The sequence below is a fragment of the Trichosurus vulpecula genome, chromosome 4 (assembly GCF_011100635.1).
Source record: "Trichosurus vulpecula isolate mTriVul1 chromosome 4, mTriVul1.pri, whole genome shotgun sequence".
NCBI lineage: Eukaryota > Metazoa > Chordata > Mammalia > Diprotodontia > Phalangeridae > Trichosurus > Trichosurus vulpecula.
In genome coordinates, this window is record NC_050576.1 from 764784 (window position 1) to 790118 (window position 25335).

Below are 25335 nucleotides of genomic sequence, written 5' to 3' on the forward strand. Positions count from 1 at the left end.
GAGACAGTAAGCAGTCTGACATAGGGCATTCATATATAATCATATAAAACATTTCCATTTTAGTCATTTCATGCAAGAAAACTCAAACAACAACAACAAAAAGAAAGTGGAAAAATAGTATACTTTGGTCTGCTTTCAGACTCCATCAGTTCTTTCTCTGGGGGCGGATGAGTCCTTTGGAATTCTCCTGAACCATTGTATTGCTGGGAATAACTAAGTCATTCACAGTTGATCATTGTTCAGTATTTGTGTTACTGTGTCTAGTGTTCTCGTTCTGTTCGTTTTGCTTTGCATTGGTTCATGTAAGTCTTTCCAGGTTTTTCTGAAATCATTCTGCTTGTCATTTCTTTTATAGCACAGTGACACTACTATGCTACAGTCACATACCACAACTTGTTCAGGCATTCCCCAGTTGATGAGCATCTCCTCAATTTCTAATTCTTAGCCACCACAAAAAAAGCTGCTATAAATATTTTTATACAAACGAGTCCTTTTACCTTTTTTATTTTTTTAGTCTCTTTGGGATACAGACCTAACAGTGATATTGCTGGGTCAAAAGGCATGCACAGCTTTAGAGCCCTTTGGGCTTAGTTCCAAATTGCTCTCCAGAATGGTTGGATCAGTTCACAACTCCACCAACGATGTATTAGTGTCACTGTTTTCCCACATCTCCTCCAACGTTTATTATTTTCCTTTTTTGTCATATTAGCCAATGTGATAGGTGTGAGGTGGTACCTCAGTTGTTTTTTAATTTGCATTTCTCTAATCAGTAGTGATTTAGAGCATTTTTTCCTATGACTATAGATAGCTTTGATTTCTTTGTCTGAAAACTGTGCAAGACTTTTAAAATAATTCTCTTTTTAATAGTCACTGTTATCATGAGAGCAAATATTTTAGCTAATGGTACTATAAGGCCCTGCTTTTTAAAATTATTGCTTAAGCACTTACATTTTGTACTTTGTATAGTAGAACTTCTGGGCAGCTAGGTGGCTCAGTGGTTAGATCACCTAGCTGGGAGTCAGAAAGACTCATCATCCTCCTGAGTTTAAATCTGGCCTCAGACACTTACTAGCTGAGTGACCCCGGGCAAGTCACTGAAACCTGTTTGCAGTAGTGAGCAGGGAGGAGTGCATGTGGGAGGCCTTGGGGTGGGCTTTCATTGCATTTCAGTTTCTTCCCAGGGCATATTTAGTCTTTTTTTTTTTCCCTTATCTCTTCCACAGTCTCTAGAGATTGAGAGAGTAATTGTACTCCGAGGGAAAGAGGTTTGAAGCCCTTGGGGCAGATCCCAGCCTAGATGCTTACTTCTGACCTGTGTGATCTAGGGCAAGTCACTTTACACCTCCGGGGCCTAGGTTCCCTCATCTGTAAGCCTCCTGCTCTATGACCCTATGACCTATGCAGTCTATTCTGTTCCTACACCCTACTGCCAGTGACAGGGAATGGATTGTGAGTCTTAAGAAATAACAATATAGGATAATTTTTCCTGATATATGTGTTAAGGAACATCTAACACTTTAGCAAGTTTGAATGTACTGAGCCAAGAATGCTGCAAACTTTTAGGAAGTGGAAGTTTCTCTATATTAGTTCATTTTTAACCCAGCCTTTCAGCTTTAAGTTTATTTTCTCTTACATTCATTTGACAGTAGCCTTTGGTGGAAAGTGCCCCAGGTGTTGTCATCAAGGTTCCCTTCGGGTTGCTGTTCAGTTTAGGATTTGATCTTGTGTCCAGCCATTCGATGGCAGCCTGGCAGACTCTTAAACTTCCTTCTCACAGACCGACCTGTCTTCTTCCTGCAGGAGTGCTGTGGCCAAAAGGATTTTGTACTTTGAAAAATTAATTTTGTTAGTGATGTTGGTGGTTTTACCAAAAGAGTCTTTGTTTTAAGAGCAGCCAGGAAATGGATTGGAATGGGCTTCCTGGGGCCTGAAAAGACAGCTGGAATTGCATTTACGGTTACCCCTAACCTCAAATGCCATTGCACAGTCTTAGCTCTTTTTATGAGGAAAGACTTAAGGGATTTTAAGAAAAAGTTTATCAAGACAGAGTAAATTAACATGTTCTCTAGATGGCTTGGTGTAAATGCTGACAGTCATTGAATGTGTTTAATTGGACTTGTACTTTTTTCCAAGATTCATACAATTCATAAATGAGATTGATAATCATCCATATAATATTTTGTGCCAAATGATAGGCCTTTAAAAAATTCTAGAAGATAGTGTTGAATAAAAATAAAAGAATTAGGATCACATCGCTATTTGAGTTAGTTGGGTTGTTTTGGGTTTTTTTTTTTCCTCAGTATGTTCCTGGGTGCTGAGGTTTGAAGTGGGTAAGGCAGTAATGAAAGAGAGTGTGTATTTTTTGAAAGCTCCCTTATCCACCAAAGGCAGAGAGTAATGAGAAACTTAAGGAACCACTAGCATTTAAAGATCAGAAGTGATGATGGGGGAAATAAGATAGGGATCTACTCCAGGCCAGTTAGGTAGGCTGAGTTAGCCAACGATCTCGTATTGAGTGCCTTGGCTCTGGCAGTACAGATACAAAGAAGAAAACCGTTCCTGCTTTTGTGCCAACAGAGCAGAGAGCATGGGCATAGAGAAATGTAGCTATAGGGACCAGTTTGGTACAGGGAGCATCTTCTACTGGTGCCCCTGGGCACACAGAAATGGTCAGGTGGGGTCAGAGGTAGCACTTGAACCAGCTGTCCCCGACTTGGTAGCCAGTCCATTACACCAAGTGGAAACTGCAGGCAGATTGACTTCGAAAACCACAAGTTAACATGATATTGGTTGTATGGTATTTTTATTTATTTTCTTAAACATGTCCCAGTTTAATCTGGTTTTGACCACACTTGGGAGGTTAACACTGTGATGCTGAAACTTGACCTTCATCTTGAAGAAAGAGAGGGATTCTTCGAGGCAGAGGTGGGGAGACAGTCTCATCCTTGAAGGAGAAATTGCCAGGCACAATCACATAGGGTTGGGAGATGAGATACGCATGTAAGGAACAGAGAGGAGGCCGGGATATTGAGTGTGGAGCAGCACTTTGAGACCAGGCTGTGAAAGGCTTTCAAAAGCTAGACAGGGGAGCTTGTGTGTGATCCTAGAGGGGGCAGGCTTCGCTGCTTCTCCCTGATCTTAGTGGCTCATGCCACATGAGATCGTTCTGCTAGTTCACAGCTGCTGGTGTGTTGTCAGCACACCTTGAGGGCAGGGACTGATTTCTGCCTTCTTTCTGTTGTGGGGGCACTCTGCCCAGGGGCTGGAACGTAATATGGCCTTAATCGGTGCTTGTTAATTGACCAACTGGAAGAGGGCAGAGATTCAGGTCTGCTGGCAGCTGTGAAGATAGAGTGGAGAGCAGAGAGGCTTGACTTGAGGAGACGAAGTAGGAGGTTATCTTGGTAGTTCAGGTGAGAGATGCTGTGCCTTGAAATAAGAGGGATGGGGGGGGGGTGCGGGAATGAGTTTAGTTTGGGGCCTTTTGAATTGTACATGTCTCTAGGATCTCTAGTTTGAAAGGATAGATTTCCCATGTCCATTCACAGTTATTGTCACCATTATGGCCAACTTGGGTTTTATAAAGATAACATGATAATGATTCAGATTTGGCACCTTCCCATGACATAATCTTCCTTAAGTTCCTAGAGTTATTTCAAATTTCAAATTCAGCAGACCATTGGAGCCACCAGTATTTTAAAATGCAGTAATCATTTTTACATCAGGTCTTTTGCATTTAAATTTAATATAAACTCATAAAAATGTAAAATTTGAATAAATTGTAAATATATAATTCAAACACATCCAGCCAATTTCTTCATTGTATCTTAACTGGCTATGTCATTGGGTCTGTGGTATCACTGATGTGGAAACTCTGCGTAATGCAGGGCACGTTGTGGCTCATCTTGACGCCTTCTTGTCTTGTGTCTGTCTTGTCCATTTCGTCTCATAAAGTCCATGATGGGGGTTCAGTCACCCTCTGGGGAATGTGTAACAGTGCATGGACAGTCTTGTTAGGCTGTGACAAGAACCAACCCCCCCCCCCCAACTTTAGCTGAATTGCAGAATTGTACTAACCATCTTGGGAAGATTACGTTTATGACTTTTAACAAGGGATCATCCTATTCTAAGTCTGTGAGGCTTATAAATTGTGTGTGTCCTTTTCCCTTGGCTCTTGCTGGCTTGATGGATGGATTGTTGACCTCCAAGGCCTGGGTTCAAGTTCCAGACTCGCTTTGCCCCTCCATGCTTTAGGCCGCTCTTGGAGCCTAATTTTAAGAGAAGATATCAGTCTGCATGACTGGATGGAGTTACTTATCCAGGAATCCTCTAGACAAAGAACTCCCTTGTCTGGTTCCTTTCCTTTCCTTAGGCTTATTTAAAAGTGGACTAAAAAGGGAAACTCCAGTACTAATTGGGACAGTAACATGGGAACCAAATGGACGAGCCTAGTCCAAACCACTCATTTGTTTTACTGCTTCATAGTTTGGTTCGGGTGGGAGGATTTGGTTGCTGTTTTATTGTTTCCGTGAGTGGGTGATTGGATCAGCCCAGACTGTTCTTCCTGCTGTTGGAGTTTGCTCACAGTCTGTCGAGTCTTCCTCCCTGGAAGCTAACTCAGAGCATCCCGTCTTTGATCTTTTACTTCTTCTTTTCGCTGAATTTCTGTTTTCCATTTTGCCAAAAAAAAAAAGTTTCCCCTCTGCCTTTCCATTGACCTATGAATGCTGTTTTCTCATGACAGCTTAACTTTGTTATCCACTCTCGTGCATACTTTGATGCTTTGGCTTGGTGAGGATTCTTCCAAGCCTCTCTCCTGTATGATTGCACTGCTTCACATCTCCCAGATGGTGGATTTGTGTGCCTGTCTTCTTCCATCTTTTATCATCTTTGACATCTTGATGAACTTCAGCTGCCTCTCAGACTCTGTTGCCAGAATGCAGGTGGTTGTACGGCGTTCCATCCCTGGTTTTCTACAGCAAGTCACTTGGTCATTTTTTTCCTGGTGAGTTAAGAAGTGATAGAGTACAGAATACTCTGTCTGCCGTCTTTGTTTTCTGATCACTAATTGAGAGGGAGATGGTGGGCCCTGTCAGAGGCCCCTCCTCGGTGGAGAGACTGAATTTACTTGTGCCCTGATGTGAGGTGTTCGGAGGGAGCAGGAAAGGCCCTCCTGAGAACTCTTTATCAGACCCAGAAGTATGTGTGAGGGGCAGGTGACTGTGGAGAGACTTGTAAAAAATGGCGAGATTATCCCTTTACCCTATCTGAGGTTAGACTAACGCCACATTGCCATACGTGGTTATGAATATGTGTGTAAATGGTGCCGCCATAGTGCATAGAGCGCTGGGCCTGGAACTGGGAAGACTTGTCTACCCTCAGACCGTGACTAGCAGTGTGACCCTGGGCAATTAACTGAATATTGTTTGCCTGAGTTTCCTCATCAGTAAAACGAGCTGGAGAAGGAAACAGCAAACCGTTCCAGTGTCTTTGCCAGGAAACCCCCACGAAGTCACGAAGAATTGGACATGACTGAAATGACTGAACAACAAAGTCCTTTTATTTGTTTCTGCTTTGTGCACACAGGACTTGAGGACTTGTGAAATTCATATGGCTCGGTTTTGATACCTGTTCTCCATATTTTTAAAATTAGTGGGGTGAAATGTGAAAGCCTTCAAAGCTAAAATTACAGTATCATGTCATTTCTGAATTGTAGGAAGATGAAAATAACACATCCAAAGATGTAATATTTTCAAACAGACGATCTCTCTTTGAGAATAATTATTTATATTAGGCATGTCCTTTTTGCATTACCAAAGAATTCCATTCCTTCCTCCTGCCACTTTTCCCTTCATAAAAATCATAATTGTTTACTTGGGGGGCAGAACTAAGGTACCGGAAAAGAAAGTGTTGGGAGCTGTTACCAGTTGGAGTTGAAGCAGAGGTGTAGATGAGGTCTCTGAAATGAGCGCATTGGAAAAGGGACTCAGGTCACAGAACTTTAGTTGCTACACAGCTTTTTAAAGAAAACATCCATCTCTCTGACTGTTCTTGTATTTGTGGCGTTCTTGTTACCCGGTACATAGATGTGAAAAGCTGGACCTAGATGTCTCCATTTTCCTTGGGGCTGTCTTAAAGGGGATTTTCCTGGCACTTTGGTCGTAGTTTGGGCCACACAAGGTGATCTGATTCCGTGAGAAGGGATCTGACCAACAACAGGACAGATTCAGTCCCTGGACTTAGGGCTGGAAAGGAGGACCTTGTTCTTTCATTTTTTGGAGAAGGACAATGAGTCCCAGACCTGCCCGTGGAGTTCTCGGTCACATAGGCCCAGAACTGCAGACTCCAGACTTGGCCACGGTTCTTTAGCCTGCCCCTGTGCAGACTTGAGGTGGACATGCTTTGATTATTATAGCTTAGGATTGCTGCCAGCACTGTATATGATGAAAACAGACACAATCTGGAGGAGGTTAAGGCAATTAACTGACCAACAGGTTGGGAGGGCCTCAGTGACGAAGGAAGGCTAGAGAAGGATGAAGAACGGTAGAGCAAACAGAAGTTCACCTGTCATGTAGATACCCGGACTGCCTGGGTCCTAGTGACTCTGCCAGCTCACCTGTGTGGGAGCAGAGTGTGGGTGTCCTGGTCAGCCCTGCCCATCCTGGGCAGCCAGGGAGTGCTCCATTCTGGAGCTCATTGACCATTCCCCTGAGGCAGGAGCCGCCTGGGCCCCTGCTGTGTCTCCTGCACATACTGGGGGTAAGGGGGCGATGGGGAGGGTCTCCCCCAACGCAGGCTCCCATGCCTGGGAGAAGCAGTGGGAACCCGATGACGGTGACCTGGCATGTCACAGACACCTCATTTGGCCAATAGCAGAGAACAGGAAGGCACCCAGAACCGCAGTTGCTTTCTTCAGTGCTTATAATATAAAGGCTGATATTCATCGTGCTAAATTATTTGAAGTAATAGAGATTTTTAAAAAGGGCATTTTAAAAATGAATTGTAAGAAATGTATCTCTGGTGTTTTAAAATGCTAGCTGAAGTTGTTTTATCTGTTTTTTTGTTTTTGGGGGGATTGGTCATTGGTGGGGGGAAGGGGGGTGCTTTACTTTTTTAGTGGTGGTTTAAACATGTCTTTTTAATGCCATTAATTGATGTTGAAAATACAACTGTGGGGAACTGTTTGTTTCATAGCAATGATACTCCAAAGAGGTTGGGAAGCAGGTTGATTCTCAGGAATTTTCTCTTCTGGTGTGTGTCCTGTGCCTCCTCCCTCTATAGCCCACTCCCCGTGGCCTGATCCCTCACCCCCCCTTTTGTGCTTTTCCCTAGTTGGGGGGCAGGCAGTATACAGTGAGCTTCCATGCTCAGCTCTGCCTCTTGTCCTGGGCACCACATCCCAGGGGCCCTGAGTGTACCTTGACTTGCCGGGGTTTGCTTAGGAATTGGGGGCTTCACAGCCTCGGGTTGCATTTTCTTTAACTCTGCAAACATCGAAGTGCTTGGGTCCCAGAATATGAGAATTGAAGTGATTGTTGCTGCCGAGAAGTTTCTCTGCTCTTGTAGTAGTTGGTAGTGAAGGAGATGTGCTCTCAAGTGTCATGTCATAAGTTGGCTGCTGGAGGAGATGTGGCAGAACCTTGAGGGCAAGGTGCCATTTTTTTCTGGGTAGGAACAGCAGGGCAGAGACATTGGTGCGTCCTCTAGGTCAGTGGGTTGTGGGTCCCATTGTGGGGTACCACCACGATGTTTTGGTCTTCAGAAGAGGCTGGCATACTCAAGTCTGGGGGTCACTGCCTTGGTTATTGAGAGGGCAGATTTCAAAGGAGCCACAGCCTCCAAAGGAGGTGGCATAGAGTACTTCTGCCCCTCCTGCCTCCTGCATTGATTTAGCTCTGTGGGCTTGGGTAAGGTACTTCCCTCGTCTGTGAAATGGGGACAATAATTGATGTATCTAGCTCACGTCAGTGGGAGGATCTTCTGACCTAATGGCCACCAAGCTCTTTGCCACCTCTGGAGTAATCTCTCCATGCCCATTGTCCTCTATATGAAGGAGGAAGGCTGGCTCTGCCGCTTGCTGCATGTGTGACCCAGGGCCCTTACTTCATCATCCCGAGAAAGAGGAGATGGGCTTGATAACCTCTCCTGCCCCTCCCACTCTCACTGGGTGCCCATCTGAGGCTCCAAATCTAGCCGATCAGCCTGCATGCAGGGGAGAGAGGGAACCCTCTCAGCTGGATCATCAGCTTATTAAAGAAAAGGTAAAAATCAGTGCCAAATCAGAGGAGAAAATAGAAACCAGGAGGAAGTTGGGCATGTAGTTGGGGCGAGCAGTGGGGCTGGAAATGAAGTGGGCCTGAGAAAAGATGGCCAGTTTGTCACTGTTCTTTAGGGCTCATTTATGGTAAAGTCATTTATAGTAAAGCTGTGTCTGTGTGACTATGTTTATGCCCAGTGAGTGCAGTGTTCTTTTAGCTTAATTTAGTTTGCCTTAGTAGGTGCTCAGAGGGATGCTTGTTGGTCTTATTGCAGTGTGAGTGGTAGAGGCAGCCATACTAAGTGCTCTCAGTGAGGCCCGACCATGTTAATCTCACTTATTTCACATCCAGATGACGAGGAGTTGGGTAACACTTGTCTGCATATGTTCATAAGGAGATGATCTTTTACTTTAGTTTTGCTTCCATCCCCTGAGTCCTTCTGTGGTGCCTGCTTCATGTAGCATGGAGACGACTCTGGGCCCTTCCAGGAGATGCCCGTGGGAGGGAATGCAGGCTCTGAGTGAGGAAGGGTTCATTGCGACCTCCTGTCTGCTCCTGGGTCTGTTGTCCAAGGACCAGTTACACTTAAACTAGAGAAGTCTGTGATCTGATGGAAGCAACTGGGCTTCCTGGTGATTCTGCTCTGGTGTTTTCTGTTGTCTTGAATTCAGAATTGTATTTGATGTTGATATATCTACATTGAATGTATTTTACACTAAAAATACATCACATATATTTTAGGATTGCTTTTAGTTCTTTCTCCCCAGTATAATTAGACCAATAACCTGATCCTGAATTCTGTTTATCATTTGGCATATTCTTACATTAAACCCAATTTTTGATCTTTAAGGAAATATTCAGAGAAATTATTTTGTTGTTTTCTTTTCTTGGTGTCTCCTGATGGAACACACACCAGTACAGAAGTGAGTTCGCTGAGGGGGCTGCTCTCCCCATCATGGGCGACTCTGGTCTATGTTCCCTCAGTCACCATGGGGCAGGGGGGCCTCCTTCCCACCCTGTGGAGCCCGGGATTCTCCTCCTTCCCTTCTTATCGTGTGACTGACGCATTGTGGAGGCTGCCTATTTCTTGGATGATGCCTTTTAGAACACTTCGTTTTTATAATTTCTTATTTATGATGTGACTGACATAGCCTGCTCACACCTGCTCCCTGCCTGTCCATCACCTTTCTGGGTAACCCTCAACTTAGCATCTTTTTGGAAAATTATAATAGTCTGTGACTCCCAGCCATAGGACAGAACTAGTAAAGTGTTTGAAACTGGGCCTTTGTCATCAGAAGAACTCTAGTCCACTCCTTTTCTTCTACTCTGCCCTCCCTCACCAGTGGCTCCAAGAAGTGGTAGCACACACAGCAGCCACACCTGGCAAAACCTTCTCAAACCAAAGCTTTTGGGGAGGTAGGGGGATGGCTGAGACCCCAAGCATGTGAAGTCTTGCCTGGTGAAATGGGCAGATGAGAACAGTTTGCTTCAGCGGCCATGCAGGCAGCTCAAGCAGGTGCTGTGGAGCGCTTAGAGCTTGGTCAGATGGCAAAGATGCCAAGGTCATTCTCTGCATCCTGGGCTATTGTCAGTCGGACACTGGACTTTGACTCTGGAAAAGAGAGTGAGGCTAAGGACTTTGTGCAGTTCAGCCTCACTGAACTCCAATTCACTCGCAAGTCAGGACAGCACCCTGTGATGTCATTGGTCCTCTTTGAAACAACAGACTGCATGTGTGTGTGTGTGTGTGTGCGCACACGCGCGCATGCCTGCGTGCATATTTGTGTATGTGAACATGTGTGCTCACGTACGCTAAACAAACTCTATGGGTTCTCTATCCAACTGCATGCAGTAGTCTGGATAAAAAGGATTTTTTCCCTTGGTTTTTCCAGTGTGGACAGTTAGGCCAAACCCTTATGTGATAAGATCAGCTCAAGGAAATCCACATCAGGAGCTTTGCCACCAGTTAGGGAACACTGCCATTTTGAACGTAATCTCCTTTGTGACAGTTGACATCTATTGCCTTTGATGAATTCGTTTCCCTGTTTTACATCTTGCTTAATGTTCATGGCCATAGGCCCATCAAACAAGGATGACTGTTCTGCTTTTCAGTGAATCCTCTTAGCTTCAGACAGGCTGCTAGAGGAGAAGCTTTAAAGCTACTCTCCCAAAATGATTGTGAAGGCATATAGATGTGGTTTGTGTGGAACAGTGGCTCCCTGTTGTCTACTAATACATTTAGCAAAGATGCCCACACGATCTGTGTGTATGGAAGTTATTTTCTAACTTTATACTGGTTGGGAATGTTGGTGTGTGGGTCAGTAGTTACTGGCAGGCTCTCAGTTACCACTTCAAAAAAAAAATAAGGTTTGAGATGTTTTCCTCTCCTTTGGTATCTTCCCTTCTTTCAGATACCTTGAACATAGATCCTTCTGTGCCCTCAAAAGTCCTTTTTTCCATCACAGAACTTCTGTTTATGGTTTTTTTTTTAAATTTTCTTTTTTTTCTATTTAACATAGTTTTCAACATTAATTTCCACAAGATGTTGAGTTACAAATTTTCTCCCCATTTCTACCCTCCCCCCCGCGATGGCATATATTATGATTGCCCCATTCCCCAGTCTGCCTTCCCTTCTGTCACCCCCCCCCCACCCCCCAATCCCCTTTCCCCTTACTTTCTTGTAGGTCAAGATAGATTTCTGTACCCCATTGCTTGTATATCTTCTTTCCCAGTTGCATGTAAAAAAAAAACACAACTTTTTTTTTTTTGAGCATTTGTTTTTAGAACTTTGAGTTCCAAATTTTCTCCTTACTTTTCTCCCCACCCACCTCCTTGAAAAGACAAGAAATTCGATGTAGCCCACACGGGTATCATTATGCAAAACACTTCCACAACAGTCATGTTGTGAAAGACTATATTTCCCTCCATCCTATCCTGTCCCCCTTTATTCAACTTTATCCCCTTGACCCTGGCCCTTTTCAAAAGTGTTTGCTTTTGATTACCTCCTCCCCCACTCTGCCCTCTCTTCTATCATCCCTTCTCTCTTATCCTCTCTCCACTACTTTCCTGTAGGGTAAGATACCCAATTGAGTGTGTATGTTATTCCCTCCTTAAGTCAAGTCTGAGGAGAGCAAGATTCATTCATTCCCCCTCACCTGTCCCCTCTTCCAGTAGAACTGCTTTTTCTTGCCACTTTTATATGAGATAATTTACCCCATTCTATCTCTCCCTTTCTCCTCCCAATATATTTCCCTCTCATCCCTTAATCGCATTTATTTATTTGTCCCTTCATATTCAATTCACCCTGTGCCCTCTGTCCATATATATATATGTATGTATGTATATCCCCTTCAACTACCCTTATACTTAAAAAGGTTTCATGAGTTACAAATATCTTTTCATGTAGGAATGTAACCAAAACAGTTCAACTTTAGTAAGTCCCTTATGATTTCTCTTTCCTGTTTACCTTTTCATGCTTCTCTTGATTCTTGTATTTTAAAGTCATATTTTCTCTTCAGCTCTGGTCTTTTCTTTTTCAAGAATGCTTGGAAGTCCTCTATTTTATTGAAAATCCATATTTTGTCCTGGAGTGTTATACTCATTTTGCTGGGTAGGTGATTCTTCTTCTTTTTTTTTTTTTAAAGCTCCTTTGACCTCTGGAATATCGTATTGTAAGCCCTTCGATCCCTTACTGTAGAAGCTGCTAGATCTTGTGTTATCCTGATTGTGTTTCCATAATACTCAAATTGTTTCTTTCTGGCTGCTTGCAGTATTTTCTCCTTGATCTGGGAGCTCTGGAATTTGGCTATAATAGTCCCAGAAATTTTCTTCTTGGGATCTTTTGCAAGAGGCTATCGATCGCTTCTTTCAATTTGTATTTTACCCTCTGGTTCTAGAATATCAGGGCAGTTTTCCTTGATAGTTTCTTGAAAGATGATGTCCAGGCTCTATTTGTGATCATGGCCCTCAGGTACTGCAATAATTTTTAAGTTATCTCTCCTGGATCTATTTTCCAGGTCAGTGGTTTTTCCAATGAGATATTTCACACTGTCTTCCATTTTTGCATTCTTTTGGTTCTGTTTTATAATATCTTGATTTCTCATCATGTCACTAGCTTCCACCTGCTGCATTCTAATTTTTAAGGTAGTACTTTCTTCAGTTGTCTTTTGGACCTCCTTTTCCATTTGGTTAATTCTGCCTTTCAAAACATTCTTCTCCTCATTGGTTTTTTGGAGCTCTTTTGCCATTTGGGTTAGTCTTTTTTTTTTTTTTTTTTGTTAAGAAAATATTTATTTATTTTTCTTTTTTTTTCTTTAATATATTTAGTTTTCAGCATTGATTTTCACACGAGTTTGAGTTACAAATTTTCTCCCCATTTCTACCCTCCCCCCCACTCTAAGATGGCTTATATTCTGGTTGCCCTGTTCCCCAGTCAGCCCTCCCTTCTGTCACCCCACTCCCCTCCCATCCCCTTTTCCCTTCCTTTGTTGTAGGGCAAGATAAATTTCTACGCCCCATTGCCTGTGTATCTTATTTTCTAGTTGCATGCAAAAACTTTTTTTTTTGCTTTTGAACATCTGTTTTTAAAACTTTGAGTTCCAAATTCTCTCCCCTCTTCCCTTCCCACCCACCCTCCCTAAGAAGGCAAGCAGTTCAACATAGGCCACATGCGTATCATTATATATAACCCTTCCACAATACTCATGTTGTGAAAGACTCACTATGTTTTGCTCCTTCCTAACCTATCCCCCTGTATTGAATTTTCTCCCTTGACCCTGTCCCCTTTAGAAAGTGTTTGTTTTTGATTACCTCCACCACCATCTGCCCTCCCTTTTATCATCCCCCCCTTTTTTTATCTTCTTCCTCCTTTTTTCCTGTGGGGTAAGATACCCAATTGAGTGTGTATGGTATTCCCTCCTCAGGTCAAATCTGATGAGAGCAAGATTCACTCATTCCCCCCTTACCTGCCTTCTCTTCTCTTCCTACAGAACTGCTTTTTCTTGCCACTTTTATGCGAGATAACTCACCCCATTCTATCTCTCCCTATCTCCCTCTCTCAGTATATTCCTCCCTCATCCCTTAATTTGATTTTCTTCCTTTTAGATATCTTCCCTTCATCTTCAACTCACCCTGTGCCCGCTCTCTCTCTCTCTCACTCTCTCTCTCTCTCTATATATATATATATGTATGTGTATATATATATGTGTGTATATATATATATATATACATACATAAACATATACATATATGCATATTCCCTTCAGCTACCCTAATACTGAGGTCTCATGAATCATATACATCATCTTTCCATGTAGGAATGTAAACAAAACAGTTCAACTTTAGTAAGTCCCTTGTAATTTCTTTTTCTTGTTCTTTTTCTTGATTACCTTTTCATGCTTCTCTTGATTCTTGTGTTTGAAAGTCAGATTTTCTATTCAGCTCTGGTCTTTTCACTAAGAAAGCTTGAAAGTCCTCTATTTTATTGAAAATCTATTTTTTGCCTTGGAGCATGATACTCAGTTTTGCTGGGTAGGTGATTCTTGGTTTTAATCCTAGCTCCATTGACCTCTGGAATATCGTATTCCAAGCCCTTCGATCTCTTAATGTAGAAGCTGCCAGATCTTGGGTTATTCTGATTGTGTTTCCACAATACTCAAATTGTTTCTTTCTGGCTGCTTGCATTATCTTCTCCTTGATCTGGGAGCTCTGGAATTTGGCAACAATATTCCTAGGAGTTTTCTTTTTGGGATCTTTTTTGGGGGGGCAATCAGTGGATTCTTTCAATTTCTATTTTACCCTCTGGCTCTAGAATATCAGGGCAGTTCTCCTTGATAATTTCTTGAAAGATGATATCTAGGCTCTTTTTTTGATCATGGCTTTCAGGTAGTCCAATAATTTTTAAATTATCTGCCCTGGATCTGTTTTCCAGGTCAGTGGTTTTTCCAAGGAGATATTTCACATTGTCTTCCATTTTTTCATTCCTTTGGTTCTGTTTTATAATATCTTGATTTCTCATCAAGTCACTAGCTTCCACTTGCTCCAATCTAATTTTTAAGGTGGTCTTTTGGACCTCCTTTTCCATTTGGCTAATTCTGCCTTTTCAGGGCATTCTTCTCCTCATTGGTTTTTTTGGAGCTCTTTTGCCATTTGAGTTAGTCTATTTTTTAAGGTGTGGTTTCCTTCAGTATATTTTTCAGTATTTTTTTGGGTCTCCTTTAGCAGTCATTGACCTGTTTTTCATGATTTTCTCGCATCCTTCTCATTTCTCTTCCCAGTTTTTCCTCTACTTCTCTAACTTGCTTTTCCAAATCCTTTTTCAGCTCTTCCTTGGCCTGAGACTAGTTCATGTTTTTCTTAGAGTCTTTTGTTGTAGGCTCTTTGACTTTGTTGACTTCTTCTGGCTGTATGTTTTGGTCTTCTTTGTCACCAAAGAAAGATTCCAGAGTCTGAGACTGAGTCTGGGTGCGTTTTCGCTGCCTGGCCATGTTCCCAGCCAACTAACTTGACCCTTGAGTTTTTCAATGGGGTATGACTGCTTGTAGAGTTAAGAGAACTATGTTCCAAGCTTGGGGGGATGCACCAGCTCTGCCACACCAACACTCTGCCTTCCCCAAGAACCCCCAACCTGGACTGGACTTAGATCTTCAGCAGGCTCTTCACTCTTGCTCTGATCTGCCACTTAATTCCTCCCACCAGGTGGGCCTGGGGCCGGAAGCAACTGCAGCTGTAGTTCTGTAGCTGCCCCACCTCCGCTGCCCCCGGGGCAGTAGCTGAACCTTGAACTCCTTCCACTCCCAGAGCTATTCCCACTAACCTTCTCTGTTGTCTTTGGTGTTTGTGGGCTGAGAAGTCTGGTAACTGCTGCAGCTCACTGATTCAGGGCGCTAGGGCACGCTCTGCCTGGCTCCTGGTCTGGTCAGTCCACGCCGCCCATGCTGGGTTCTGCTCCGCTCCGCTCCCAGCTCCATGTGGGATAGACCTCACCCAGAGACCATCCAGGCTGTCCTGGGCTGGAGTCCTGCTTCCCTCTGCTGTTTGGTGGGTTCTGCAGTTCTCTAATTGGTTCAGAGCCATTTTTATAGATTTTTGGAGGGACTCGGCGGGGAGCTCACGCTAGTCCCTGCTTTCCAGCCGCCATCTTGGCTCCGCCCCCCCGGGTTAGTCTATTTTTTAAGGTGTTGTTTTCTTCAGTATATTTTTCAGTATATTTTTTGGTCTCCTTTAGCAAGTCATTGACTTGTTTTTCATGGTTTTCTCGCATCCTTCTCATTTCTCTTCCCAATTTTTCCTCTACTTCTCTAACTTGCTTTTCCAAATCCTTTTTGAGCTCTTGCATGGCCTGAGACCAGTTCATGTTTTTCTTAGAGGCTTTTGATGTGGGCCCTTTGATTTTGTTTACTTCTTCTAGCTGTATGTTTTGATCTTCTTTGTCACCAAAAAAAGATTCAATAGTCTGAGTCTTTAGCTGCCTGGCCATGTTCCCAGCCAACTACTTAACCCTTGAGGTTTTTTCAGGGTATGAGTGGCTTCAGAATGACAAGTGCTTTGTCCCAAGCTTCAGGGCATCGCGCTGTTGTTTTCAGAGCTACTTCTCCTGGCAAGCTCTGCCATAGCAGTGTTCCTCCTCCCCTAAGAACCACCAACCAGGACCGAGACCCAGATCCAAGCAGGGCAAAGCAAGAGAACCCTGCCTCTGCTCCAGCAAAGTGCTCCCTGCACTACCGCTCTGATCCACTACTTGATTCCTCCCATGGAGCCTGGGGCCGGAAGCAGCCGCAGCTGGAACTTTGGAAGCAGCCGCAGGAGCTCCCTGTGCGTGCTGCACCACTTCCGTCCTCCTGTGCACTGCTCTTACCCCTATCCAGCAGTTTTCCCACTGACCTGCTAAGTTGTCTGTGGCGTTTGTGGGTTGAGAAGTCTGGTAGCCGCCACAGCTTAGTGATTCAGGGTCTTATGGCTTGCTCCACCCACTCTCTTCAGCTCCTGTTTATGTTTTGTCCAGTCCATAGTATTATTTCTGTTTTCCCGAGGTGGATATGCAAACCTATATCCTTGTGAGAATTATAAAAATCTTTATAGATTTTCTCCTTTTTCCTCTCCTTGTGTCATGATGATTGATTTGTGTTTGGCATCCAAATGACATTATTAGTTATATGGATGTTTTTTCCTCCATGTATTTATCTTTTTTCATTGTTATAACTTGTTTATATAGGTCAGACTTGTTTTTAATAGCACACCAGGTAGCTTCTCCATTTTTATTTTTCTGGATTTGTATTTATTTTGCTCTTTGCGCTAAGAAGTCAGTTTTCTGCCTTCACAGCTGATTTAGCAATGACTCCCACATCAGTGACTAGTTGTTTCCTGTAAAATATAATTCATTTTTTTCATCATGTGATTTGGTGCTCCCCAGGTCTAGTGCCTCCTGATTCTCTTCCTGAAGAAAAGGTATTCAGGCTGTCAAAGTGTGAGATTACACCAAATAACATGTCACACAATTCTTTGGGGCCTCCCACATTCCTTATTCCTAAGTCACATTTTTTACTGTCTTCACCTGGAACTTACTTTTGCATTGGAGTCACCTGTTTTCAGACCACGCACTGATTTAATCGGGAGAGTCTTTGTCTGTAGCAGATGCTGGTCTGTTTGTTGTGATTATTTTCATTGTGGTCCTTTTGCAAATCCTCACCAGGATGCATGTGGACGGCAAGATCAGCTGACGTCTCATGAAATTAGAGTTCTTTCTGCCTTTAGAGCTAGAATAAAATCACTTCCTGTTTTTGCTCAGCCAAGGAGAACTTAATGAGCTGTGCGTCCATGCACTACAACTAGATTCTGACCTTTGGCCTCTCTTCTAATGATGATATCAAACTTGATAAACTCAGTTTCTTCAATATAAGCATATGAGACAAGAATCTCATGATCAGGGTATTTTAAGTCAAGTTAATATTTATAAGTTGTCTAAAAACTACAGTTTCTTTCTCTTCTCTGCTGCCTTTTCTCTTCTGATACTGTCACTGCCGAAGCTTAGGACTGGACTCTATTTTCCTTTTGTTTCATGGATTTCTCTGGTTGGTATTGATGAGTCAGGCAGGTTTTTGGAGAGCAGACACTGGGATAGCTGTTTGCTCTTTGGAGTGATGTCTTATCTCGTGGATGAATTGGATATAAGTGAGGCAGAGTTGCACAGTCAAGAGCATCAGCTGTGGCCTGGGATGCAGTGGATGACCTTGTCATCTTCAATGGCTGACTGAGCTCTAAGCACTCCATGGCACCTATTTCAGCTGTCTTCATGGTCATTGGAATAAATTTTTTCTCATCCGTACATTCTGCTGGAGAAAGTCTTAACATGCTTGGGGTAGACATCCCCCAACTCACCGATGGGTTTGAGGTGCCTCAGTTACCCTCAGCCTAGTTTAGCCCATCTGCTGAGGCAGTTTTATCAGGGTCTGGCCACGGCTTATGTTGACAGTTTCTTGGAGCCACAGCTAGACAAGCAGCCCTCACGCCAGAGGTACCAGTCCTCCTGAACACCCATATGCCAGATACATTGGGATGGTATTTGGGATATCAAAGAACCTGCCAGCATTTGTTGCTTTCTTGCATAGACATGAATAGTTTCTGATCAGCTCCATACTGCATTCTGTCATTGGAGTGAGGCTTTGGGGAGGCCATGGTGGCTTTTTAAAGAATCCCCTGTGGCTCATCTCTTTTTGATTATCTGTGACTATTGTCACTGCATTAATGCCAGCCTTGAGTGCTCAGGACTTTGCTTCCTTATTGATGTCGTTTATTTCATAGTTTCTAGTACTGGACATTTTGGAATATGGATTTGGAAAAAGATTATTCACACAACGAATAATTCAGGAGGTGACCCAACTTTGCTGAAAGCTGTAAAAATAGTTTGGATTAGGGGTTCTTAACCTCTTTTGTGTCATGGACTCCTTTGGCAGTTTGAAATCTCTAGGCCTCTTCTCAGAATAATGTTTTGAGTAACATTTATAGTACTTGAAGTTTATGCTAAATTTTAGTTAGAGTCTAGTAAAAATAAAATCTTTTTTCACTCAAATTAGAGATCCTCTGAAATGCATCCACAAACATGTCTCTAGATGCTGGTTTAAGAGCTCCTGTTTTGGACACAAAGTTGACAGCTGTGTTTTGATTTGTAGCATTTTGAAGATTTTATCATTTCTAGATGTAAGAGCTACTCACTTTTATTTCACTTCTTAAAAGTTGAGATTTTTGTTATTGTTTCCCTTTTTTTGGCACGTTTTTGCCCTCAGCTTTTTAATTAGACATTGAAAACCAGACTTTCTGATGAAAAGTTACTGTCACCAGTGAGGAAAAATTTTAATAAGCTAATTAACATCTGCAAAAAGTGTTAACATTCTCTTCTGAATTGGCACACATTCACCGCATGGTGAGCTCCTAAGCTTTGGGGGAGGGCAGCTTATCTAGTTTCCCCTAGGATCTTAAGAAGTCTGTTGGCCACAGCAGACATGGATTAAATATTTGCTAAATGCAATTGTCAGATATCCTCCGTTAAACTAATATACTACAGCTTTTACAGCTTTGTAAACGGCCGCTTCCAGCTGGTCACTTTGCAAGACTGTAGAAGAAAAGACATCAATTTTAAGAGCAATGACCAAAAAAAAAAAAGCCTCATGGTATTTTTACATAGTTTTTATCAATTATTTACTGAATGGCTTAGGAAGGGCTAGGTTTGTTCTTTAAACTCACTCCTGTGCCTGTTAATGGTCTCCAAGTCCCTGTCATCCTTTCCCTCCTTCCTGCCCATCAGGAGCCAGGTCCTGGTTTGGTATGACCACGTCCCCTGTCCTGTGTCTCTCACACATCTCATTTTCCGTTTCTCCTCGTGACTGCAGTGACAACTTCCCACATAGTTTCCCCATCCTGAAAGCCCAGGCCCTGCTTCTGCCTCCCAGGGGTGCCAGAGTCCCCTTGACCTAGGGAGGGTTCTCTGCAGTGCCTGACTCCTAGGTCCTTTTATGGAGGCATGAAAGAAGTGAGGGGGAGAGCTTATCCTGTGCCAGACTGTGCTCAGCCCTGGAAACAGGCCAAAGGAGCCTATCCGTGGCCAAATCCAAAAACGAGGGTGTCCTAGTGCTACAAGTGACATTGGTCTTGGGAGCAGGGTGGCTGCCAAGAAGATGGCGAGAGTGGCATTTGAGAATAGGGGCTGCTGGGCTGGGGCCTGCCAGACTCTTGTTTCTCTGTCACTTAGAGCATCCTGGTGGTGTTAGTGGTATTAGACCCAAGTTTCCTTGGATATAGGCAGTTCCTGGTGAGGAAACTTGCTCTCTGGGGAATATCTGTGACATCCCAGGAGACTGCCCTTGAACCCCAGACTTGGTGACTTCCCAGCTTTCCCTCTGTCAATGGCATCATGTAAAGAGTCTTAATTTTTTAGTGGCTGATTTTCTCCATTACTAATTGTGCCACTCCCTCGGTCCTCTCCACAATCTGACCACACTTAGTTTCCCACCTATTCCTTTTCCTTGCTTCCCCAGACTCGCCATGTACTCTTTCACAACCCTGGAGCAGGAGGTGGAACAGAGAGATTTTTGTGGGATCTCACTTTACCTGCCTCATTTGAGCTGACATTCTGCTGCTTTACACAAAGACTTTCATATAACAGAAGCTCAGTGAGTGTTGGAGTTGAGATTAGAACCCTATGTCCTTCTCAGCCTTTAAGAGGTGGCAAAGCTGGATTTATGTCCTCTTTGAGAATAACCTCTGTGTCCCCTGGAAGCCATTGGTCACCTGGTTAAAACCATAGGGTTGGAAACAGATGTACCTGAGGGGTCACGGAGTCAGGAGTTGGGTCCTCTGACTCCCAGGTCCCAAGGCTTTCTACCACAGGAAGCTGGCAGCTTGAGGGTGGGGGGTGGGGAGTAGGGGTGTGTAGCGGGGAGGGTAGTGTGGGCAGACGGGCGTCCCTACCTCACCTTCAAGCCCTCTGTACCCAAATTCAAGCTGACCCTGAAGTGCACCTCCCCTCAGTCCATGTCTGACCCCACCGTACTAGAGAGAAACCTACCCCCCGTTTCAGTTTTGTTATTGGAAACCCTAAATTTTTAGTCACTTTGTCTCCTGTCCTCATTTCTGTTTCCTGCATTCAAACTGAATTCAGCTCCGGTTTGTTCAGCCCCTATGAAGTACTGGGCAATTTGCTAGTTTCTGGGGATACCAAGAAAACACCTTTTCTTGAGGAGCGCACACAGAAATGCTCTTGCAACGTGCAGCTCACAAAACCCCCCATCTAGGTGGCAACTGGAAGAAAGCATTCCTGCCCACTTAATTTCTTAAAAGAAAGAACCTTCTGTCTTCAGATTGGGGGTATGTAACTTGAAGACTCAATTCAAGATTGTTTGCGTCCTTGGCCAGTGCCTGAGCTTTGGGTGGGAAGGGAGGCAGGCCCTGCCCTGCCCCAGGGAAAGTGCTAACACTGTTTTCTCTGCTGTTTATGGTCCTGTGCCAGCATGAGTACGGATTGTGCTCTTGGTGAAGAGCTTTGTGTGTGTCCTGGCTGCCCTGGCCGGCCTTGTCTCTATCTCTAAAGTGAAGGGCAGGGACCAGGGGGTTGTGCTGGGAACTGCTCTACTGAAGTGATGCGTTTTTTCCCATTTCAGCATCTCTGTAGTTGTCTTGGCTCCTGGAGAGCTCAGACCTCAGTTCCTTCCTTGTCCCCGTTTCTGCCCGTCTTTGTGCAGTTACGTCAGACTGGCCAGTTAGCCGGTGGGCCGCAAGGCTCCGCTTTCTCTAACTGATGTTTTCTGAATAGGTGCCAGTTAACTCAGGAAGACCTCCTTTATTCCAAGTAAAATGTTTTGCTAACCTGTTTCAGGTTAAACTGTTAAACTGTTAAAAGACTGTGTCATGTATTAGTGGCTCATGGTTTGCACTCAGTTTTTCTCTGTTGTTGCTAGTGCATTTTGGTGAGATGTCTCCCTTTGTCTCTGTAGTTATCAGAGACTGTTACAGACGATTGCGGTACTCGAGGCTCAACGTACTCAAGCAGTCCAAGACCTCGAAAGTTTAGGCAGACACCAGAGAGAAGCGCTGAAAAATCCCATTGGATTTGTGGAAAAACTCCAGAAGAAGGTACCGAGTGGCTGTTTTTAAAGCTTTATTGGGCTCTATTGTCTGGTGTGCTTTGTTGTGTGTGGGTCATGTACATTGTGACAAGCTTCCTCTCCCCCTCCTCATCTCCCTGCCCCTGGGCCGCTGGGGATACGTGGGGGCCAGCCTCCAGGCCTTTGTCCAACTGGTATCTCCTCTCTTTATGCCAAACTTTGGTTAGTGTCCTGTCCAGTGCCACTCAGGAGCTCAGAGCTTGGCTGGGGTGGAGTCACTTGGCAGGGATGAGATCAATGCAGAATGAATGATAAAATTAATACAGAATTGCTGGGAAAGTACCTGAGGGTTTAGACTTTGGGATCATTGCCTGGAGAAAGAATTTCCTGTTAATAAAAACAGCATCCCTGTTAAAGTCCTTATGGCATTTAGTCAAAAAGGCATGAGCAAGGGATCAAAATGTTTTTAATCCCCACATTCCTTCTCTGAAAAAAGGGAACGTCTGCCAGTGTGGTCTGACCGAGATTTGGCCTTCAGAGAAGGCAGTGCAGGGCTCCAATGCCCAGAGCCCTGGGTCCAGCTGCGCTCAGGAAGGCCAGAACTCAAATCCAGTCTCAGAGACTAACTAACTGCGTGACTCTGGGCAAGTCACTTCCCCTGTTTGCCTCTGTTTCCTCAACTGTAAAATAGAGATCATAATGGCCCCCCCTTCCCAGGATTGTGGCAAGGATCAAATGAAGTAATGATTGTAAAGGACTTAGTACAGTACCCGGCACACAGCAGCTGCTATAGAAATGCTAGTTCTTTTTATGGTTATTCTTTATTATTCCGTGTGTGAGTGTGTGTGTGTGTGTGTGTGTGTGTGTATGTATGTGTGGCATTTCCTCTATAGCTGAGTGTCAAGAGAACAACTACCAAAATCTTTGGGACTTGATTTCTTCATAAGTAGAGGGCTCTAACCTCTGTGTGGGTCAGTTTGGGACTGCCTGTATACACATACCCACAAAGTTCTTCAGTCACTTGTCTGGGTTGTTAGCATATGGAGGAGATCCCACAGTTCTGGGGGGCATGATACTGATCTCCGATTCAGATTCAGTGCTTGATTTTAATGGGCTCCCCATTATTCATGGGCTGCTCAATTATATGTGATGCAGAAAACAGACTGGGGGCTTGGCAGCATCTCTGTGCTAAGGATGGATGCGGGAGATCTGTTGGCATCAGGGGTTTCAGGGTCTTTGCAGTACAGTCGGACCTGGACCTCCTGGCACCAAAGTCAGGAGTCATTGGGGAGCCTGACTGCTTTAGGCCCTGCCCTTCACTGGGAGGGTGTTTCTCCCGCTACCAAGGAGTCATCGAATGACCATTGTTTGGTTAGCCCTCATCTCGAGTGAGATGGGCTTCTCAGTAACTGCTTTCTTTCTTCCTTTCTAAACTATGGATTGTGAAATTGGTAGGATTTAGTTTTTCCATGCAAAACTTTAGATGCCCAGTGATCACAAAACTTTTTTGTTCATGGGTAAGACATGTTCATTGGGCAGCAAGATGGCACCACAGTGCACAGAGCTCTGGGCTCTGTTGAACTTAGGAAGACCTGAGTTCAAATTCAGCCTCGGGCACTTACTACCTGTGTGGCCCTGGACATACCATCGAACCCTTTTTGGTTCATGAGATCCCTCATCTGTAAAATGAGCTGAAGAAGGAAATGGCAAACCACTCCAGTATATTTGTGAAGAAAATACCCCCAAAATGGGGTCACAGAGTTGGACAACAAGAAGTTTGTTTTTTTTAAACCAAACCTGGAATTGCAGTAAGAGCACTTGATTGGTCACTTGCTACTTTGAGCCTCAGTTTCCTCATCTGTAAAAGGAAGGGTTAGAGTAGATGGCCTCCAGGGTGTCCCCTCTTGGTCTTAGTCCCAATAATTTTCTTCAGAGGGTGGGTGAGTCTGCCTAACTGATCTCATGCTTCCTCATTGGTACCTGGTGGCTTCATGGTTATGCATGGTTTGCTTAGCAGGAATCTGAAATTGCAGTCGTAAGCCAAGCTCCATGTGCAGGGTGGCTTTGGTAGAAAGGGGAAGTGGGTCCCCTGGCTGTGTGGGGCACTGTAGCACGGGGGCTCAGCTTCCTTGTCCAGAGGGTGTGGTCAGAGCAGGGGCCATGATGCTTGGTGGAAGGGCAGCGTCAGCCAACATATGTCTGCATTGTGAGGATTAGGGTGCATTGTGTTCTCTGTGTATGGGGCGTGTTTGTCATTGGTTGTCGTACAGACTGCGTGGAGAAAGGAGACAGTTCAGGCTTACATACCTGCAGCTATGGACCCCTGGACTTGTTAGTTTTGTCTTTGTGGCTTGGTTTTCGTTGAAATCAATGACCAGTGGAACGGAGGAGGGGCAGGTGCAGCCTCATCTTGGGAGGCTGATGATGTTCTGGCATCGCTTGGGATTTTGGTGGCTAAGTGTGAAGGGTGCACTTTGGGAAGATTTCCTCCATTTTTAATCAGGAGTGCAGTATTTTGTGCTCCATTGCCATTCTTGGTTGTGCCGTTGTTAATTTATGCTTCTGCCTTGGGGGACCCATTTGGCTGTCTCTCCTTCCCCTTCTCCGGCCTCTCCCTGTTCAGTGGCTATGTTGATGGTCTGGCACTTGGAGGTAGTACTGGAGAAATGCCTCATTCCTGAGGCTTGTGCATCTTGACAGGCGCTGCGAATGTTGGCATCGATAGTTTTACATGACGTTTTTCATTTTGATTTTTTGTTTTCCAGACTGATATAGGGCTTCCATTTCCACAGAGAGTTGTCCAATTACCAGAGATTGTGTGGGACCAATATACTAACAGCCTTGGAAACTTTGAACGAGAATTTAAAAACCGCAAACGCAATACTAGGAGGGTGAAGTTGGTTTTTGATAAAGGTAAGTCGTTGTCAGTATCAGCACCTTTTAAGTGGAGACTTTCATGTTGAGTTTTGATTGAATAATTCTGTATTATGATATTGTTTGTAGTAGGTTTACCTGCCAGACCAAAAAGTCCATTAGATCCTAAAAAGGACGGGGAAACCTTTTCCTATTCTGTGCTGCCTTTAAGTGATGGTCCAGAAGGTTCCAGCAGCCGGCCCCAGGTAAGGGAGGATGTGAAGGAGATTTTCTTTAAAAGTGCTTAGAAATTGTTAACTGGATAAGACTTTTTTCCTGGTTGGGTTCTTACTAAAATTCCACCACTTGTCACTTTGATTCTTGCTTCTCTGGGGGTTTGCCACAGCCTAGGAAATGTGCAGTTTGGGGTCTGCCTTGGCAGACCTGTCTGGAGTGGGGTGAGGGGAGGCTCACTGTTGGGCTACCTTCCTGCCCCTGGAAATCCTGCCTTTCTCACAGATGGCACCACCCTCGTCTCCTCTTAGCCAGAAGCACGGTTCCCTTAGAGGGGTATGGTCAGGAAAGTCTCTGGAGATGAACAGTCACCCTCACTCCCTCCCTAAGCCCTTCCTTCCCTGTTTTCTCTCTGACCAGATGATAAGAGGCCGCCTGTGCGATGAAACCAAACCAGAGACGTTTAATCAGCTCTGGACCGTGGAAGAGCAGGTAACAGGGCACCCTCGTCAGTCTCTGTCCCCCTGCTCAGTGAAGCGGGCATATGCCCGGGGACAGGAGGAGGCTCCTGGCCTCTGTAACAAACACATGCACTTGTCTGTTTTCTCTAGAAAAAACTGGAGCAGCTCCTCTTGAAGTACCCTCCTGAGGAGGTTGAGTCCCGACGCTGGCAGAAGATTGCCGACGAGCTGGGCAACAGGACAGCCAAGCAGGTGATGGGCACAGCCGCTTGCCCTGGTGGGGGTGAGGGGAGAGGCATTTGGGTAAATTATGGTGTTCTTACTGGAGGGCTTTGCGGGAGGGTGGGGCACATGTTAGGGTCTGTGGAGTGGAAGTAAGAGGATTGGGTATTGGTCACTTGGCAGTGTGCCTGTGTCCTCCCGGGCATCTGCTGA

General features: G+C 44.4%; 1 protein-coding gene across 7 annotated transcripts in view; it reads left to right on the forward strand.

Annotated features, from left to right (window-relative positions):
- ZZZ3 (zinc finger ZZ-type containing 3) overlaps positions 1 to 25335 on the forward strand; it is a 109818-nt gene that overhangs the window by 62384 nt on the left and 22099 nt on the right. For 5 of the 7 annotated variants that reach the window (XM_036754647.1, XM_036754651.1, XM_036754645.1 and 2 more), the window contains 5 exons: positions 21242 to 21380; positions 24118 to 24265; positions 24356 to 24471; positions 24860 to 24931; positions 25051 to 25152. In XM_036754647.1, the coding sequence (XP_036610542.1) occupies positions 21242 to 21380; positions 24118 to 24265; positions 24356 to 24471; positions 24860 to 24931; positions 25051 to 25152 (577 nt within the window). The remainder of the gene's footprint in view (positions 1 to 21241; positions 21381 to 24117; positions 24266 to 24355; positions 24472 to 24859; positions 24932 to 25050; positions 25153 to 25335) is intronic. The other 2 variants (XM_036754649.1, XM_036754650.1) reach the window with 2 other exon arrangements.